The 19,911-nt window shown below is 49.5% G+C and overlaps 2 protein-coding genes across 8 annotated transcripts; one reads left to right on the top strand and one right to left on the bottom strand.

Annotated features, from left to right (window-relative positions):
- Positions 1 to 1,402: 1,402 nt before the first annotated feature.
- LOC142852428 (F-box and leucine-rich repeat protein 13-like) lies at positions 1,403 to 16,350 on the bottom strand. Of its 6 annotated transcripts, none has more exons than XM_075977211.1 (7): positions 16,286 to 16,329; positions 12,855 to 12,956; positions 4,034 to 5,026; positions 2,697 to 2,912; positions 2,435 to 2,578; positions 2,056 to 2,273; positions 1,403 to 1,962 (listed from the first exon to the last, which is right to left on the bottom strand). In XM_075977211.1, the coding sequence occupies exons 1-7, from the start codon at positions 16,307 to 16,309 to the stop codon at positions 1,794 to 1,796; spliced, it is 1,866 nt and encodes a 621-aa protein (XP_075833326.1). In that variant the 5' UTR covers positions 16,310 to 16,329; the 3' UTR covers positions 1,403 to 1,793. The 6 variants fall into 6 exon arrangements, with proteins under 6 accessions (XP_075833326.1, XP_075833328.1, XP_075833327.1 ...); XM_075977213.1 differs by lacking the exon at positions 16,286 to 16,329 and adding an exon at positions 15,949 to 16,278; XM_075977212.1 differs by lacking the exon at positions 16,286 to 16,329 and adding an exon at positions 16,136 to 16,278.
- A 64-nt stretch (positions 16,351 to 16,414) lies between these two features.
- Positions 16,415 to 19,824, top strand: Tmem208 (transmembrane protein 208). Of its 2 annotated transcripts, XM_075977209.1 has the most exons (6): positions 16,415 to 16,533; positions 17,034 to 17,129; positions 18,227 to 18,286; positions 19,042 to 19,178; positions 19,339 to 19,423; positions 19,548 to 19,824. In XM_075977209.1, the coding sequence occupies exons 1-6, from the start codon at positions 16,528 to 16,530 to the stop codon at positions 19,683 to 19,685; spliced, it is 522 nt and encodes a 173-aa protein (XP_075833324.1). In that variant the 5' UTR covers positions 16,415 to 16,527; the 3' UTR covers positions 19,686 to 19,824. The 2 variants fall into 2 exon arrangements, with proteins under 2 accessions (XP_075833324.1, XP_075833325.1); XM_075977210.1 differs by lacking the exon at positions 19,548 to 19,824 and having other exon boundaries at positions 19,042 to 19,204.
- Positions 19,825 to 19,911: the final 87 nt, after the last annotated feature.

Here is a 19,911-nt window from a genome sequence, read left to right as displayed (position 1 = left end):
AAAACAAGTCTACATTTCCCATCTTCAGAGTATCCATGCCTGGACACAGAGCCTTGCTACTACACTTAAAAGAGACTTTTGAATTTAGGGTAGAAATGGAGGGTAGGGTCCCAGTTGCAGTTAGTGTCCCAATACAGTCAATTCTCCGTACCTTCAGTTACTTGTCCATGCCGCCACCACCACCTTGGCAATAACTCCCTGGCTTCTGGTCATTTCTGTAGCTGCCATTCCAGGATTGCAAATTTAATGAGATTATATGCTCATACATACACCCTGTGGAGGTATGAATGAGAATGGCCCTCATGGGCTCATGTGTTTGAATGCTTGGTCCCAGTTAGTGGAACCGATTGTGAGGGATTAGGAGGTGTAGCATTGTTGGAGGGGGTATGTACTAGAAGTGGGCTTTGAGGTTTCAAAAGCTCATACCAGGTGCAATCTAGCTTCCTCTCTGCCTGTGGATCGGGAGGTAAGATCTTAGCTACTGCTCCAGCGCCATGTCTGCCTGTCACTATACCCCCCACCATGATGGTCATGGACTAACCCTCTGCAACTGTAAGCCAGCCCCCATTAAATACCTTCTTTTATGAGTACCTTGGTCACAGTATTTCATTACAGCAATAGAACAGTAAGACACATCCTATATTGTTCAATATCTCACTACTGTTCTATTGCCATGGTTACCATGATTGAGTACTGAATTGAGCTGCCACGTTGCATAGACATGTTTTAGTCCTTCTGTTTTGTCTTCAGGGTTCCTGTTGCCATCAGGGCCTACATACACCCTTCCATACCAGAACCAGCTCCAGTCTGTCCACCTGACCTCTATGCCCCCTTTTGCCTTTCACTGCCTTGATGTCTTCCTTGACGCTAGGTTCCTTGCCCCGGGTGCTAATTCTCTGTTCGTGCATCTCCTGCAGACCAGACTGTCCCTGCCTACTGGCTTATTTACCTCCCTATCGAGTTTGGTGATTGGGAGAACAATGACACATCTGAATTCCAACTTGAAGCCCAGTGGCTGCAGGGACTCAGCACAGGCTAGCTGCTTCTAGAACCAATAGACAGACAGACACACAGAGGATCAACTGGATGGACCACCCCAGAGCTGCTACTGAGTCATTGGCACTGATCAGAAGGTTTGGATTCTATGGCCACCTGTGACCCTCCTACTCAGAGATGCTGTCTTGTTTCTTATCCTACTCCAAGACAGCACATGAATCTGGTAAACAGTTGCTTCCAGGTCTGGGTAGGACCAGTGCCTGTAGCAGGGCATGTGTAGAAGTGCTGGGAAAGGCCTCCAAAACCTCCCATGTGAGGAGTCAGTGTGAGGGCATCTGAATGTCTCTGTGTTAACTGAGATGGAGAAGGGAGGGCCCGTTTAATCTGAGAACATCAGAGGAAGACATAAAATCTGGAATTTTTTAATCTTTTTTGGGTTTACAATGAAGTTGGCGGATTGACTGCTAAAGCTCAGGAGGGTTGGAAGAGACCCCTGGAGAGCAGGCAAATCAGGTCTGAGTGGTAGGCTGGCAGAAGGCACAGAGTCTGCCCTTCCCCAGCACCAGGCTCAGCACCTGTGGCCCTGACCTTTAGAACAGAGCCCATGGAAGCAACATGCAGCCGAAAAGAGGTTGCTGCCATCTGTGGGGTCCTGGATTGGTCCCATCCTGAGTCTTAGGAAAGGTTCTAGAGCAGGGGAAGGCAGGAGGCCCTGGGGCTAACACAGGTCTGGAGGCCTGGGCTGGGGCTATGCTGATGAAGGAGGACGAGCTTCAGGGATAGTAACTGACCTGTCCTCAGAGTGTTAGGGTCAGGTCAGCCCCTCCCACGAAGCGAGACTGGATGCAGGTCACCTGAGGGAGCTGCGCTTGGAAGTGCCTGACAGCTGCCATGTTGATGCCAGGACACATGGCCACATCCAACACTCGAAGCTGCTTGCATGCCTGCCCAATGGTATCCAGAGTTCTGCAAGAAGGCCACGGGATGAGTGCTTGAACCGGCGTAGGACCCAAGTCCAGCCCATGCACTGTGGCCCATGTAAGGCCATCAAATACTCACTGCTCTGTGAGCTGACTGCAGCTGGACAGGTTGAGGTGTTGCAGCCTTGGCCAGAACCTGGCTGCCTGAGCCCATCCCTCATCACTGAGATGGCTGCAATGACTCAATGCCAAGCGCTCCAGGCTGGGACAGCCCCTAGCCACAGCCACCAAACCCGTGTCTGTGAGTGCTGGCAGCAGGCTCAATGCCAACTGCCTCAGCTGAGGGAACTGGAGCACCTGCAAGGATAGGGACACAGGATGGCACTGGGACTCAGAGCCTGGACCCTTCCCAGTTCCTTGCTCTACCAGAAACCGAAGAGAAAGGGACTCCAAGAACAAAATGGGTTGGCCCAATCCCTTGGCACCAGCCCGCCCCAATGTCCTCAGCTTATTCACACCTTGGCTAAACTGGCATCTGTCAGCTTGCAGCAGGCTGTGAGATCCAACTCCTGCAGGGCCTGAAGCATGAGCAGGGAGGGGCCTCGTGGGTCAGAATTAGGCTCCTGAGGGTCTGGGGCCTGATTTTTCACCTCTTGGTGTAGCTGTGGGAAGAAACTCCCACTCTTAGGTTCTTCATAAGTTTTGCTAAAGATTCAGGAAGTGCACAGGGCAGCTGAGACCAAGGTCACCTCACCCTCCCTAATTCCAAGGATCTCATACCTGGGAACTTAGCCCAGGCTTCTCACTTGGCTCCTTCAGCCCCAGAAGCCCCCAGTCCTGGAGCTCCTTGCACCAAGCCAGGCGCAGGACTGACAGGTGAATGAGGTAGGTACAGATGGCCTGCATGGTCTGGTTAGTGAGGGCCACACAGGAGGACAAGTCTAGCACCTTGAGGCTTGGGCCCAATGCTGGGATCATGGAAAGCACTGAAGCATCCTAGCAAGAGGACAAAAAAAAAAAAGTATCGTTGGGGTCATGAGCAAGTGTCTGAATGAGCGCACCATGGCCCCTGTGTTGGTTGTGAAAGTTTGGAGTGAACAGGGTGGGAGACCCAGAGGAGGCTGCTGAAAGACACAAAGGCCATGACTATGTGTGGTACAAGGAAGGATGCAGATAGGTATCTCTAAGGCAGCTGCTATGCCTGTGCTGTCGAAAGCATGGGCTGAGGCAACACTGACCACAGCCCACTGGACCAGGACAACTGAACCAATCAGAGGTGCTTCCGATAGATTTTGGACCTGAAGCATTAGGGCTGCCACCACCATGAGAAGTTGGGGGCAGCAGGAGCTAAAAGCAGAGCAGAAAATCTTTGTGTAGATTCAGAGAGAGCTGGGTGGGCAAGAGAACACGAGACCTGGTAGAACAGCTAAGAGACACTAATGGCCAAGGAACTGTTAGGCAGAGTGCTTGCCATGAAATGAGGGTGAGACAGGTTTTAGGTCTGGAATGCTCTTGTCATAGTAAAAGGTTAAAAGGATAACAACCCCCCAGCTGACATTTTTCAGACAGGAATGCCACCCATATGGACAATGCTGAGTTCTGTGAAGGACTTGACTTCAGCTAACAGTTAACCTTACAGCTCCCAAGTGATCCATCCCAAGGCCCCGCCTACTGAATATCTTCTTCAGTGCAATATAAAACTTCTTATTTTTTTTTTCCAGATGGGGTTTCTCTGTGTATCCCTGGCTATCCTGGAATTCGCTTTATAGACCAGGCTGGCCTCTAACTCACAGAGACCCGCCTGTCTTTGCCTCCCTCCCGAGTGCTGGGAGTGAAGGCGTGTGTTACCACCTCTGTCACGGTTTTCTATCACTCCTTTTCTCTCAACTTCCTCCCTCTAGAACTCACATACAGTGTGGGATCACTTCATGAAACAGGTCAGAGAGGGCAGTAAAGTCTTGTTCTGCCATATTATCTAAGTTGTTCTCTTCCAGACCACATCCTAAATGTATTTCTAACGACTATCCTGGGACACAAACCCTGGTTAGCCTGTCCCTGAGGCCACAGGCCCAGCTCCCCCAGGTCCCCTGGACAGGAAGGGTGGGAAAGTAACTCACCTTCAGTGAAGAGCAGTAAGCCAGCCTGAGGGAAGTCAGTGCCGGTGGAGCTCTGTGAACTGAGCCTAAGACCTTTGCCAGTTCCCGCCCGCTCACCAGACAGCACTCAGCCATGTCCAGGCTCTGCAGTTTGTGCAGGGCTCCCAGGGCTGTACAACCTGCATCAGTCAGTCGCTGCAGTTTCCTCAGACTCAAGTGCCGCAGGTGTCGCAGGCCTCGACTCACAGCCAAGAGTGCCCCGTCAGTCAGTTCTGAGCAACCACTGAGGTCCAGGGAAGTAAGGCCGGGCTGCTGGCGGCACAGGGTGGCCACGGCCTCTGAGGAGAGGTCTCTACAGCTATGCAAGCTCAGTTCCTCCAGGTGCAGTCCAGTCACTTGGCCCAGGGCTTGTAGGGCCTCAGGTGGCAAGCCAGTACCACTGAGGTCTAGGGCACGCAGCCTACCAGCTCGCTCTTTGACAAACTGGAGCAGGTTGTGGAAGGAAAGCTGGGAGGGAGAGGACGCCTGGGGGCTAATGGAGCCCCACGTTGGGCCTAACTCAAAGGTAAGATGGCAGTAGGCCAAGGAGAGGCGCTCCAGGCTGGGGAAACAACCGCTGAGATGGTTGAAGCTAAGGTCAGTCAGGTTACGCAGGCTAGCCAGGTTAAGATCACGAAGGCCACTCAATGCCTTCCGAACACACCGTGCTGTCTCGGGCTGAGCCAGCAGAGTGCCTGATGTGAAGAGACTGTTGCAGCCACTGAGGTCAAGGGTGCGCAGGGCTGGGCATCCCAGGATCAAGGCCAAGAAGGATGCCTCTGTGGGGCTGCCCCCTCCCAGGCATAAACTCTCCAGGTGTGGGCCTAAGTGGTAAGCAACAGACTGCAGTACCTGGTGCGAAGCTGGTGAGCCATCCAGGTTGGTCAAGCTGATGCATGAGATGCCCCTGAGGCCCAAACTCTTGATTGCTGAGAGTGAGGCAGAGGACACAGGAATGTTGTACCGCACATTTGTCTATAGGGTAGCAGCAGGCCTGAGGTTAGAGTTCTCAGAGGCTGAAGACAGTCAAGAAAGGCCCTTCTACAGTGAGCACCCATCCCTGGTGTGTATGTCATGTCATGTGTAGCCGAGAAGGGTGTAGGCAGAAAGTGGGAGCTGGGAAGAGAAACAGAGCGGGAAGCAGGAAGACGAAACATGCTGAGATCTGGAAGGAAGTGACTATCGGGCCAGCAGGAAGGTGAATGAAGAACAATGCTAGATGCCCACAGAGGGGCAAGGATTGAGTGGGGAGTTGGCAAACTGAGCACAGGAGGGTTATGACCTATAGGACACCCAATGATGCCTTCATGGAGTGGGAGGACACAGAATGCCAGATCACAATCTGTTTTGTTGTTGTTAATTTTGAGACAGGGTTTCTCTGTAGCTTTGGAGCCTTCCCATAACTCGCTCTGTAGACCATGATGGCCTCGAATTCACAGAGATCCGCCTGCCTCTGCCTCTCGGGTGCTGGGACTAAAGGCGTGTGCCACCACCGCCAGGCTGCAGTGTCAGATCTTAAGATCTGCAGACACAGTCGGGATCTCGGCACTAGTTAAGCAGTCGGCCGCCCGGCTTCCCAGAGAGGGTATAAACAGCACTGTGAGGACGGGAAGGAAGGAAGCAGGTGTCACTCAGTTTCTTGTGATCCAGGTACCAGAGGTCTGGAATAAACACCACGGTCTAGTCCCCTGGGGGCCTGAGTGCCTCAGCACACAAATATTGGCAAAAACGATTGTGTGAGCAGAGGTGTATGCACATACATGTGTGCACGTGTATTCCAACATGTGTGGACACATACATGTGTGTGCACGTGTATTCCAACATGTGTGGACACATACATGTGTGTGCATGTGTATTCCAACATGTGCGTGCACATACGTGTGTGTGTGCACGTGTATTCCAACATGTGTGGACACATACGTGTGTGTGCACGTGTATTCCAACATGTGTGTGCACATACGCGTGCGCACGTGTATTCCAATATGTGTGGACACACATGTGTGTGCACGTGTATTCCAACATGTGTGTGCACATACATGTGTGTGCGTGTGTATTCCAACATGTGTGGCTGCCTGCAACACCTGTATCACATCTCTGTAGGCGGCAGAAGCTAATATAAATCCCAGAGAAGCCAAGCTGGGCTTGCTTGGCAGAGAAAGAGCAGTTCATGGTTGGAGTAGGGGTGCAACCCAGGAGTCAAGCTCAGGTTTAAGATGTAGCAATACAGCCGGGCAGTGGTGGCGCACACCTTTAATCCCAGCACTGAGGGAGGCAGAGACAAGCGGATCTCCATGAGTTCGAAGCCAGCATGATCTACAGAGGGAGTTCCAGGACAGGCTGAGATAACAGAGAAACTCTGTCTCAGGGAAAAAAGGAATGTGGCAATATGATGGCTTTGGCAGCATATTGGGAAAACCCAACTAAGGGAAATATTTTTCATAGAACCTTCCCTGCTCTCATGCCAAAAGGAGTTAAAGGAGAAGTCAATACAATCTGTATGGGATAGACCTGTAGCAGAGAAGAGGACACCTGCACTTCCAACATCCTATCCACTAGGTCAGGGATGCAGCTCAGGGCTTATCTAGCATGTGTGAAGCCGATTTACATCTTCAGGAAAAAAATCCACCTAGTCCTTTCCCTACCTGTTGCCTAGGTAGCAGGAACATGTTCTTTAAGAAGCCTTTAGCTTTATCATCAACAGGGCTCTGATGCAGGAAAGCTAGTAAGGTCTGGAAAACACCTTTGTCAGCAACAACAAAAATACCACTTTCCTCTGTCTGACTCCATCAGAATAGCACCAAGAGGACACGGAAAGGCAGCACCGACACAGGCGGTCCTGCAAACTCCAGCACTATCCTCCAAGCCAGCACACAACCCGTCCCTAGGCACGGGGAACAGACTGGCTTCTTCCTCAGCAGAAATGCCCCCATGACTGTCGTGGTGGGAAGGATAGGTAAGAAGCAAGAACTGGGGAGCTGAAAATGTAGCTCAATTGGTAGAATAGGTGGTTGTCTAGCACAAAGCCCTGGGTTCGACACATGGCATTACAGAAGCCAGTATTTGAGGGGTAGAATCAGGAAGATCAGAAGTTCTAGGTCATTTTTTGCTTGAGACCAGGCTGGGCTACATGAAACCCTGTCTCAAAGAAAAGGAGCAAATAGGGACCACCTCATGTTCTCTCTCACAGGAATCCCTGTGATCCCTTTCCTGATCCTGCTTTGAGACTGTGGTTGTTCCATGCTTCCCACAAGAGGAGATGCCCTTCAGATCCCCTTACTAGAGGGTAGTGGAGACTCCTGAGGGTCTGTCTGGGATTTAAGGAGAGCTGGGAGATGATCCCAGTGTGAAGGGCTGGGAAAAGAGATTAAAAGGTCTGACAAGGAAGACTATAGAAGGAAAAGTGAAAGCAGCCTCCAGCCACTGAGAAGCCCATGCACCACGTGGATCAGTCTGAATAAACTAGAGCTGGAGGAGCTAGGAGCAGTTCAGTTGCCCAGGCAGCGCCCGCCCCCACCACTCATGAAGCTTAGGAGCCTGAGAGCCACAGAGCCTCTGTGCTAACAGCTACAAGCACGAAGGAGCTTAGCTTCCATCCCTTTCTGGGAGCTTGAGCAGCCAGGAATGTTCTTCCATTTCCAATCACCTCTCTGTGAACAAGGTAGACAAACAGTCAAGAAAATGTGCTGGCAATCACCCACAGTACAGTCCACAGTTGGCAGCCACAAGACAAACAGGCAGGGCCTGGCCCAGAGACTTTCCAGCTACTGGAGCAGATACTTGAGACCATACCTGGCCCTTGCTGTCTCAGGCTGTCCCTGAAGCATCTATGGCAGGAGATGACCTTGAACTTCTGATTAGTTTCCACCTCCCAAGTGCGTGGATTACAGGCCTGCATCACTACTGTTAGTTTCATGTAATACTGGGAATCAAGCCCAGGGCTGAGTATAGGCTAGGCAAGTACTCAACTGAGTCACATCCCCAGTGACCCCTGACCATTGTTAGCCATGCCAGGTAGCCTTGAGCCCTTTACACAATGGTCAGCCTGCTCCTGAGGTCAGCTGGATGTAACTGCAAGACCAAAGGGCAGCCTTTGAAAAAAAAGTTTTTAATGTAAGTAAAGAATGCTTACTCCTTTGAGGGGCAGGTGCAAGGAGGGCTCCTAGGTTCTGGACTTTGGCCTTTTCTAGGCCCTAAGAAACTGCTTTTGGAGGCTTGAGAGAAGACTGGAAGGTACCTGCTCCAGCTTCAGCCACTCCACCCACAGATGGCAAAGGAAGCCCTTGCTCTTCTTTCCCCATGTTGGCATCTTATGAGCAGCTGCTGTCACTCTAAGTGTGCCTTGACTGTGGAGATCAGCACCTAGTGCAGCCTCACAGCCAGACAGCAGGCTTGTGCACAGGCTTGGAGAGCCGTCTAGGAGTGAACTGCTTCCCTTTGCTTAGAACAGGGATCCAAAAACTAAGGTACTCGTTTTCCGTTCCAAAAACTGCAGTGAAATACAACTCTGGTGCTCAACGGTCCTGCTCTCTGGAGACAGTTAAATACTTTGGACAGGATGAGAGCAGTGGGAAGAACTGGAACTGCTCCACAGTGACCAATCCAATGGTGACCACCCAGGACTTCCAGGATACCAGGAAAAACACGGAGCACTTGGGGCACTGCCTTTTCATACAGCATTATTTGGGATACACTAGGATTACATGAACAAAATGGGGAAGAAGAAGTCAAAGTCACATTATCCAGGTATCCTAGCCTGGCTTGGAAGACTTAGTTCCAGCTTTGTCTTAGTTGACTGGTATCATAGTATCAGTGGCTGGTGACGCTGCCTCCTGCTCCATCTGCCTACATCTGAGCCCTAGAGGACAGGCTCTTGACACTACTTTCTGGGGTATAATAGTGGTGAAGTAGGGACAGGACCCTAGATGTCTGTACACCTATAGCTTTGCCTTCCAAGCTCTCAGCCTAGAGAGGTCTCTGTCAGTGCGATCTGGAGCTCCCAGTTAGCTGCGGCAGTGCCAGCCCCACAACAGTGGCCTCTAAGATCTCAGCCACAGATCCAAGCTCCCTCTTCCTTCCCTCCTCGCTCTTCTCATCCCATCTCACCTATACTCAGGAGCCTGACCACCCCTCTATCCTCTTCTTGGTGGTCTCTATGAGACTGCTCTCTCCTCAAGGTTTGTAGTCTTCCTCCCTCATGCTGCTGTGCCGACTCTTCTTGCCCAGCCAGATAACAAAACCAGCTGCCTACTTGCAGTCTGAGCTGGAGATAACAGCACACTGCTGAAGAAGCCATGGCCTGCCCTATACCGCATCCTCCCTGTCTCCCTTCTCTGAGCCTGCTGCAGAAGCTTCTCTGCTCCTAGCCTTCTTGAAATGGCTGGTCATTTTTTTTTTCTTTTTTGGTGCACACCTTTAATACCAGCACTTGAGAGGCAGAGACAGGCAGATCTCTGTAAGTTCAAGGCCAGCCTGGTCTACAGAGTGAGTTCCACGACAGCCAGGGTTTCTTTCTACACAAAAGAAACCATCTTGAAAAGAAGAAATGGCCTGTCCTGCTTCAAAAAGCAACCGAAGCCATCAAGTGGGAAGTACCTTCCTGTTTGCTAACTGGCTCCCGGTAGAATCCTACCCCTACTCCTAGCCTTTGGGTTTAGACAGTCCTTTCTTCTGGCTTGCTGAGCTGTCCCTACCTCATCTCATGGGAATCCAGCTCTTTTTGTCTTTCTATTGGTCCTTCCATTTTGGGGGAAAGGGTCTGGCTATGCAGTTCAATCCAGCTTTGAATTAATTATGTAACCCAAGATGGCCTTGTGATCACAGCAATCCTCCTGCTTCAGTCTCCTGAGTGCTACAGTACTTTTTCCTATCTCTCCTTTTTCTATTTCCAGTTTTCCCCTGGGAAGTATGAGGAAACACTGCCAGGCTACTCAGTTACCTTTGACCTTATCTGTTTACTCCTTCCTGCCAGAATCACTCAGGCCTGATCACAGCTCCCCTCCAGCAAGTCACTACCACGTGGGGGCTTCTCTCCCGCCTCTCACAGCCTCCTCTTTCCCATGCTGCCTGCCAGGGAAGGGCGTTAGCCATCAACCTTGTCTTACTTCCAATGTGCCCCTGGCTCTCCTCTTGCCTTTTAGCCTGCTTTTCACTGTCTCTCTGGAGTCATTGAAAGACAGACCCAGACCAGACCACATGAGTAGTTTCTCCCTGCCTTCTCTGCCTAACAACACATACACATGCACAGCCTTTGTCCTCTTCCCTGCGCTCCGTCACACTGGACCATCCTGTGGGGTAATACAGCTTCCCTTTCCTTTCTTTGGTACATGGACATGTGGTGTATGAGTGTGGGGTAAGGCTGTGTGTGGCAGCCAGGGGAGGACATTAGGTGTCCTGCCCTATCCCTCTTTGCCTTATTGCCCTGAGACAGGGTCTCTCACTGAACCTAGAGCAGCCAGCAAGCCCCACCAATTCTCCTGTCTGCACGGGGCTGACAGGAGAGGCTGTGCAGGGGCACTCTTACGCACTCTCCTGAGTCATCTCTCCAGGCCTATATTCTTCTCTTTTTGTTTTATGAAACAGAATCTCTCCCAGGTAGAACTCTAACTTGCAATTTTTCTGCTTGAGTTTACCAAGGGCTGAGATTACAGACATGTGCCACCATGCCCGGCCCCAGCTCCTTTCTGATCCATATTATTCTCCTCCACCAGACACTGGAGATCAACTGCTTCATGGACCTCTCTAGAAACCCTGATGCAAGATGTCCAGTTCTGAACCACATCTACCCCCACATCTGCTTGGCTCCTAAACCCTGACCACCCTTGTTCCAGCTACCCTCACTCTTACCCATAGTGCCCCTTGAGATACTGAGAGGTATCCCAGCCAGGAGTGGTAATGCACCTTGAACTCCTGGCCTTCCTGTCTCTCCCTCCCAGTGCTGGGACTGCAGGCATGAGCCACCACATTCAACAGGACAGCATACATTATGAGCACTGTTTGTTCTTTACTCTGCCCATCTCTCTGGCATTTTACATCATTACTCATCCATAAGGCGTTTAAAATGCTCTCCAGTCCTGGTCCGCTGTTCTTCTGTTCATTACACCTTGCCCTGGGGTGCAATTACTCAGATTTGGGGCTTTACTTCCATCCATTTTTTTCTCCAGTTCTGGGGATCAAACCCAGGGCATTATACATTCTGGTCAAGTTCTCTACCACTGAGCTACACTCCTGCCCTACTCACTCTTTAGTTACACCGGGGCCTATATTTATTACCCATACCTTTCTCTTGAATTTCTCACAAAGATATTAATTGATCAACTGAGTCTTGCCATCTGGCCATCTCACACTCTAAATTTTTCAACAAGTCCAAAATGAAATTCCTTCAGACATTAAAATTCATGACAGCAGATCAATAATCCAGCAACAGGCTTTACTTACACATGTACACTTGATATGTACCAGAGGAGGCTTCCAACCTGACAGGGAAGATTAGATGGGAATGATGTAGGAGCCATTTGAAAACCAAACAGATCGGCTTCACACTCTATCATACAAATTACCATAAGTTTCATGAATAAAACACAATTCTCAAATAAAAGGTAAAGCCAATCCAGGTGTGGTGGCTCATGTCTGTAATCTAAGCCTCAGAAGGCTGAGGTTTGTGGTTCATAGCTAACCCGCACAACACTGTAAGACCCTATCCAAAGAAAGTAAACTTAAAAAAAAGAAAACAAAACATTAAAACCATAACAGAAATAATTTATTTTTGTTGAGCCAATCACTACTCTAGAATAAAAATATGAGCATGCATTGATGAATCTCAGGTGAGCCAGGGATCTTTAAAAAACCATGGAAGAAAAAGAAAATAATCAACAACATAGAAGTTTAATTTCTATATCTCATAAATAAAAGTTATCTACAAATAAAATGAAAGAGCAAACATATCAGAAATATATTTTGACAAATATATAAAGAATTAATCTTCGCATAAAAAGTTCATAAAAATGGGCAAGTAACCCTACCAGTTAAGTATATAAAGAACAAAATTGCTGACAAGGAAAAGGAAAAAAATTAATCTCACTGATAATTAAATCAAAATCAACACAAGACTGGCTAAGCCGCCTCCAATACTCAGTCTCACAGCTTGAACACAACAGTAACCGGGAGAAAGCCTGAGCTCTGCTACCTGCATATCTACCACCCTGCAACCCTGACCATGGTCTAGTCTCCTCTCCTACCATATCCCCACAGAAAACTCAATCCTGACCATGGTCTAGTCTCCTCTCCTACCATATCCCCACAGAAAACTCAATCCTGACCACGGTCTAGTCCCCTCTCCTACCATATCCCCCACATAAAACTCAATCTAGTTATTTGGAATTTGTGTGACCATTGTGTGAACTCCACACCTTGATGCCAGTTCTAGAAGACCAACATGTATTGTTCTCCTGTTCTCGCAGGCCTTTCCTGATACATCTGGACGATCTCACTGGGGTGCCCTTGTCTTTGTTTCCCCTTTTCATTGAGTGCTATGGTTCTGAACAAACAGTACCACAATCATTCATGCTATCTTTTTCCTTCATTGGACAATATGCTCCTTAGGGAGACTAGGTTTTATTCACCTATACACCCCAAGCTCTGTACCCCAAGGCTAGTATGTATTAATGTATGAGTATATATGGATGGATGGATGGATGGATGGATGGATGGATGGATGGATGGATGGATAGATGATACAGAAGCAGGGCCAAGAGCAAGTTGAAGTGAGGGACAATTCAGAATGAGCCAAGTGAGGTGGGTACCTTACCTCCCGAAGGGCATTCTGGGCTGCACAGTACCAAGCCCGATTCACGAGGGAGGCCTCTTTCTGATCTGACAGAGGTAGGAAGCTCAGGATATATGTGAGCATCTGGGGGGAAAAGACAAGGTACTTGAGGGCTGTTAGAACTGGAAGGCCTTTAAAACCCAAGGGCATCAGAGCGCTAGCTTCTAATCCAGCTTGGATCCAAAGCTTCAGGAGATGCTGACTTCCCTTCTCTAGCCTCCAGGAAGATCTCATGAGAATGAACCTAACATGAGCCACTTCCGAGTTCAGGTTTGTACCAAGTAAGAAGAATAAGAATTCACGCTCAGGGCTGGAGAGATGGCTCAGCGGTTAACAGCATTGCCTGCTCTTCCAAAGGTCCTGAGTTCAATTCCCAGCAACCACATGGTGGCTCACAACCATCTGTAATGAGGTCTGGTGCCCCCTTCTGGCCTGCAGGCATATACACAGACAGAACAATGTATACATAATAAATAAATATTTAAAAAAAAAAAGAATTCATGCCCAGTTTGATAGAAACAGACTGGGCACTGGAGCCAGACAAACCTAGGAGTTTCCACTTGGCTGACTCCTTGAGCCTTGTTTTGTCTGTGAAATGGCAAATGTGCTGAGATTTACATAGGTTCTTGTGAGAAGTTACAAAACACAGCACTTTCCATAGATCTAGAACATTAGTCAAATCCTACTCCTTTTTTTTTCCCATTTAGACAGGGTTTCACTATGTATCCTAGGCTGTCCTGGAACTCACTATGTACCCAGCCTGGCTTATACCTGGCACAGCCTTCTCCTGCCTTAGTAGAGTTATATCCCATGTGATAGAAGTGTGGTGTCAGTCATGATGCATGGCCTTGGGACCCCTATTCTTCCCCCATCTTCTCTATTATCAGCTAGTTTTCTCAGCTAGCTGTTAAGGTAGGACAATATAGCAAGTTTTGGAGACTCTACTCTTCCCTCCAACTATGCTCCGTGAGTCTGTAAGTGGTAAGGTTGGTGGCTCTAGCTGGGGCAGAAGAAGGGGTCACTTGGGAGGCCAGGAACAACTTTCTATTAACTGTCCTTTTCTTTTAGAAACTTTCCTCCTCAAGGACTACAACAATGTTTGCTAAGCCTTTACCAAGCTAGTTGCCCTATTTCTGGATTCTCCACGACTCCCAAGGTTCAATCTTTTGATTTATGTTTACTTACATGAGAACAGTCAACTATTTAATGGTTTTACATTGTCAGGTTAACCAAGCATTGGTCTCATACCAGCTGTCTACCGGGTCCAACACTCAAAGAGTTCTCAACCTTAATTTCAATTCCAATTGTTATTTTTTTGCCCTCGGTCCAACTTTACTCTTTACTGCAGCCTAAACTCCCAATCTGAGGCCCCGAGTGACACCTGGACTCATGGTCTTCTATTCTTTACTCTTAAAACTGAAGTTTCAGCCGGGCAATGGTGGCGCACGCTTTTAATCCCAGCACTCGGGAGGCAGAGGCAGGCGGATCTATGTGAGTTCGAGACCAGCCTGGTCTACAGAGCTAGTTCCAGGACAGGCTCCAAAGCCACAGAGAAACCCTGTCTCGAAAAACCAAAAAAAAAAAAAAAAAAAAAGAAAAAGAAAAGAAAAAAAAAAACCTGAAGTTTCAGACAAGGCTAACCCAGATTCATCAAATCCTAGCTCCACTACTTTCCGCTGAGTAACTCCAAAAGACATGACTTCTCTGAGCATCAGTTTCTATACGTATGAAATGAAGACATTTAAAAATAACCTAGATCAGCCTTATAGGGACTAGATGGTCCATAAGTGGTTGCCAGGTGGCTGCTATTAACCCTTCAACCTTAGCAACTTCACCATCTTACTAGCTCCAAAAGTTATCGCCCTAGACCTAGATTCCTTGTACAGCCTCCTCGTTTCTACATCCGTTCTGTTAATCCGTTCTATACAGTCACAGAGTTAATTTCCCAAAAGCTTGTTTCCACTTTCACTATCCCTTCTGGGTTTCCCAATAATCTCAGAACAAAATCCCCGCTCCTGGTTCAACACTGCCAGGCCTCCATACCGGGCTGGGTCTGCTGGTCCCAGAACATCCCCAGTCCATCCTCCCTACCAATAGAGCAAGTCTATTTTCTTTTCCTTGTGTGAGGCTCTTTCTGGGAAGTCCTTCCAAAGTGACTTCGCTAGCCCATTGTCCTCTCTCCTCTTTTCAGAGGCTAAGTCCATAGGCAGTACTCCGCCAGTATTTACTGGGTTAAAGATGAGAGTTCTTTACCTCTACTTTCACCAAAGGTTTGCTCAGGGAAGGGGTGGGAGATGAAGCAGATTATTATTGTAGGGAGAATGACTAGGACCAGAGAGGAGAGGCATGAGGAAGAGTGTTGATGGGACTGGACTGACCAAGTCCCCATCCTTAGGGGACTAGGAGGGAAGACTGGGCTACCAGAGCGGCTGACCTATCTTCTGGGAAGATCAACCCCAGGAGCAAAGAGCAAGGGATACGTGTCTTCAAGGGGAGGGTCATAATTCATTACGCTGAGAAAGGAGTAACCTCTCTAGTATTAAAGGAGGTAGAGATAAGGGTGGAGTGGCCACCCCACGAGCCCACCCCAAGGGACTACTACTGGTCACCCATGGGATATACAAGGATGAATGGATAACCTCTGGAACAAAAAGGGAATGGGATGTCATTGCAGGCTCTACTCCTGCTAAGGAGAGGGTGCATTCTAGGATTCATGAAAAAGTGACCTGACTTTCTTGGATAATGGGAGGGGGCTGTCAATCCCCAGGGCAAAAGGGATAGAGAAGCCATTTCTAAAAAGGCACAAGACACATAAGCCTGTACCTGCATCTTCTTGCCAATGAGAGCAGAGCAGTCTTGCCCCTGGCTAACGGAACAAACATCCCATGGAGTGAAAAATACAGGGGCAGCCATCACTAGGACGAGGAGTAGGCATGTCTTAGATTAACGACCTCGGCGACTGTCCCCAGAATTGCTGGGGAGGGTGCAGTCTATTTCCAACTGCGAGGACGATGGGGGAGGGGCAGAGGAAAAGGAGCGACCATTCCAAGGGGCCAACCGGGATAAAATTGATTACCCTTCAGGGATGGTGGAGCGGACATCTTCTAGAACTGAGGGGGAGGGGACGGCCATCTCAAGGAAAGGAGATGGATAGAGAGTCTGTCCCCTGAGGTGACAGAGCAGCCATCTTCTGGGGTCAGTGGGGAAGGAGAGGATGGTATCCCAACCGAAGGGGTCGAAGTGGCCCCAATGCGGGCTGTTACCCAGAGTTTGCAGGTCCTGGGATCCGCCGGGCGGCTCGTTTCCGCCAGGCGGGAGGTGCCGGGCGAACTGTCAGATAGCCCTTCCCCAAAGCTCCGGACCCCGAAGGCGGGGCCTGTCCCGACCCAGGCCTGAGGACCGCTTCCTCTCACCTCCAGGGGCAGTGAGTCCGCCATCACATCTCTGCCGTCTCCGCCCCCGCGCACAGCTTTCTGGGAAGTGTAGTCCCCTCGCTTCTGGGGCGGGACCTGAGAAGGAAATGGAATCCACTTCCGTCCAGAATCCTGACGACGTCGGTCTGTACCGGAAGTGCATGGGCTGCCGATGTGGTGTCTACTGACTGCAGTTCCAGATACTCGCCCTTGTTTCCGAGGCAGGGTATTTGCTTCGCGCCATGGCGGTAAGGAGGGTGGGTAGGGCGGGGTCCACACCGGCAAAGCATTCCCGGTGTCGGGAAAGTAAAAACAGGAAGGACATGAAGGCATAAGGCACTGGGCCAGAGAGGGACGGCCATCCAGTGGACTGTGCTAGAGCCGAGTGGGTTGCGGGGAGAGTAGCAGCGCAGAACTAGTGTTGGATGCGGCGGGGCGCGGGGGAGGGGGTGCAGTTGTCAATTCCAGATTTGAGCTATTCCCCAGAGGCTGGAGAGGGACGCCATTAAGTTCCACTGGAGTTCCCCCGGAGAGGTCCTCAGCCCATACCTGAACCTTACCAGGAGAGCCAAAAAAGATATTAACGTAGTTTGTGGATTGTTTGAGGGAGAGCATTAGGCAATCATAGCTGGGGGTAGTGTAAAGATGGTGTCTTCACTGTAGAGGGAAGATGGACTAGAGGAGTGGTAGGCATCTCAGGGATTGAGGCAAAAAACCCCTCTGACAGCATCTCATCATCCCTCTGCAGCCCAAAGGCAAAGTGGGTACAAGAGGGAAGAAGCAGATATTTGAAGAGAACAAAGAAACTCTGAAGTTTTATCTGAGGATCATACTAGGAGCCAATGTAAGTTGCCTGCCTCGTGTTTTCCACTCCCTTTAATAGCTCCACTGTCCTCAGACCTGTCTGATTAGGAGTGCTGGTAAGTGACAGTCGAGGATGGAAACTTGAAGTTTGCTTTGGTTTACATAGACACCTCATCTCAAAAAAAAAAAAGGTGGGGGTGTGGGGGAGGGATGAGAAACCGGCCATAGTAGTATGTAACTGCACTTCTAGCTACTTGGAAGGCTGAGGCCGACAAAGCAAGACTCAAGTCTCCAGGAAAGAGAAGTGAGAACAGAAAGTGCAGCTCAGTGGCCAAGCCCTTGTCTAGGTTTGATCACCAGCACTGCACACACACACAAAGGCTTGATCACCTGCACTACATGCACACACACACACACACACACACATACACACATACACCCGCCAAGTATCCAGGGGCTGAGTGGATAAGGGCACTTGGTGCTCTTGCAGGGGACCTAGGTTCCATTCCTAGCACCCTACCCAACTACATGGTAATTCACAACTATCTGCTCCAGGAGATCCAGTGCCCTCTTCTGACCTCTATGGTACCTGGCACAATTGTGGACACGTGGTGCACACACATACACACAGGCAAAACACTCATGCATAAAATATATCTTAAAACATTTTTTAAAAAGCAGCCAAGAGCCGGCAGGTAGTGGCACACTGACCTTTCATCCCAGCACTCGGGAAGCAGAGGCAGGCGGATCTCTGTGAATTTTGAGGCCGGCCTGGTTTACAGAGTTTACAGAGCAAGTTCCAGGACGGTCAAGGCTGTTACACAGAGAAATCCTGTCTTGAAATACCAAAAAGAAGAAAAAAAAGAAAAAAAGTGCCAGGCACAGAGGAAGTATAAACTAGAACTGAAAGCAAAACATAAAGAAAGAAGCAGGGAGTCCAGTTAGGTTTGACTGTCCTCACTCTATACTAAGGTGTCTTTTCCTGGACTATCATGGGTATAACAATTGTCTGACTCAGGAAGCAGAGCCCTTTACCACTTGGTTTCCTCCATAGTCTGGCCCAATTCTTGGTCAGCGTTGAGGAAAGCCCATAATTTGGGGGCAGCTTTCAACCCCACCTTCTGTGTTTGCTTGCAGGCCATATACTGCCTCGTGACCTTGGTTTTCTTCTATTCATCTGCCTCATTTTGGGCCTGGGTAAGCATCCCTGTTGGGGGATATTCGCTCACACTGTGAACCCTGAGTTTGCTTTTGCATTAATTAAATAAAATTGACTGTGGGCCAGGAGGCTGAGTTAGCAACTAGTTGACAAAAAAAGTCATCCTAGAGCATCAGAGGACATCCAGGAGAGATAGAGAGACATACCAGGAGGAGTAGGGGCAGATTTGGAGTTTTGTGGCTTTTTTTGTTTGGCGGAGCTGAGGGAAGCTCTTGGGAGAGGTTAGTTAGCTGCTACTCAACCTTTCTGAGCTAGCAGGTTTTCACCACAGCCTTTGAGTCTCAAGTCTTATTTATAATTAGAATGAGGCCAGGCAGTGGTGGCACATGCCTTTAATCCCAGCACGGGGAGGCAGAGGCAGGCGGATCTCTGTGAGTTCGAGGCCAGCCTGGTCTACAAGAGCTAGTGCCAGGACAGGTCCAAACCTACAGAAAAACCCTGTCTCGAAAAACCTAAATAAATAAATTAGAACGATAGAAAATTAGTTAAAGCTGCATTTAGTGACAGCAACAGAGCTGCTGCCTGCAAGAACAGAATTCCCACCAGGCTGTAGCCTGGCCAGGGAAGCAGGCCAGTAACTGTTAACTGTGGCATCCCAGTTGCTCGCTGAAATAGCAGTAGATTAAGGTGCAGCCACCGTGCCAGAATTAAAACAACATATCCCCATACTGGAAAGTAAACGAGTGCCCAGGGTCAGTGCCTAGCCTCTGGTACTCTTTTTCTTGTTTTACAGATGGCCCTGGGGTTTAGTTTGGCAGTATATGGGGCCAGTTACCATTCTATGAGTTCCATGGCTCGGGCAGCCTTCTCTGAGGACGGGTCCTTGATGGATGGCGGCATGGACCTCAACATGGAGCAGGGCATGGCAGAGTGAGTGTCCCCCATCGCCAGCCCAGGTGAGCGGCCCCAGGGCTGGGGCGCTGGGGCCCACACAGCCCAAGACTCACAACTACTTTGAACTTGAACAGTATGGAAGGGGGCAGAACTAGGGCCAGTCTACTATCCTTGGCAGCCTTCCTTCTATCCACAGGCACCTTAAAGATGTGATCCTACTAACAGCCATTGTTCAGGTGCTCAGCTGCTTCTCCCTCTACATCTGGTCCTTCTGGCTTCTGGTACGTGCATGGGCTGGAGGGCTGGGCCTCTAAAGAAAGCTTAGTCAGCACCCTCCCCCCCCCCCAATTCTTTCATTCTTTGCTAGTCTTTGCAACTGGCTTCAAGTTACCTTTTGTGTCCTAGGCTCCCGGCCGGGCCCTTTACCTCTTGTGGGTAAATGTGCTGGGCCCCTGGTTCACAGCAGACAGCGGAGCCCCAGCACCAGAGCACAATGAGAAACGACAGCGCCGACAGGAGCGGCGGCAGATGAAGCGGTTATAGCCATCATTATTGTGCCCACAGACTGCTAAGCACTGGCTGGTTCTATCAGGCTGCATGGCCCCATGCCTGGAGCAGTGAAGGGCCAAAAGCAGCCTGAATTATGAAATATAGTATAACTAAATAAATTGTTTAGAATGTGGCTGATGGCTGTGTGGATGATAATGTACAAAGTAGGAAAAATTAGTCCTACATTACTTCTTTCTTGGCTCATCTAGGCAGTGACTTT

This window comes from Microtus pennsylvanicus, chromosome 6, assembly GCF_037038515.1.
Source record: "Microtus pennsylvanicus isolate mMicPen1 chromosome 6, mMicPen1.hap1, whole genome shotgun sequence".
Classification (NCBI taxonomy): Eukaryota; Metazoa; Chordata; class Mammalia; order Rodentia; family Cricetidae; genus Microtus; species Microtus pennsylvanicus.
This window is presented reverse-complemented; position numbering and strand designations above follow the sequence as displayed.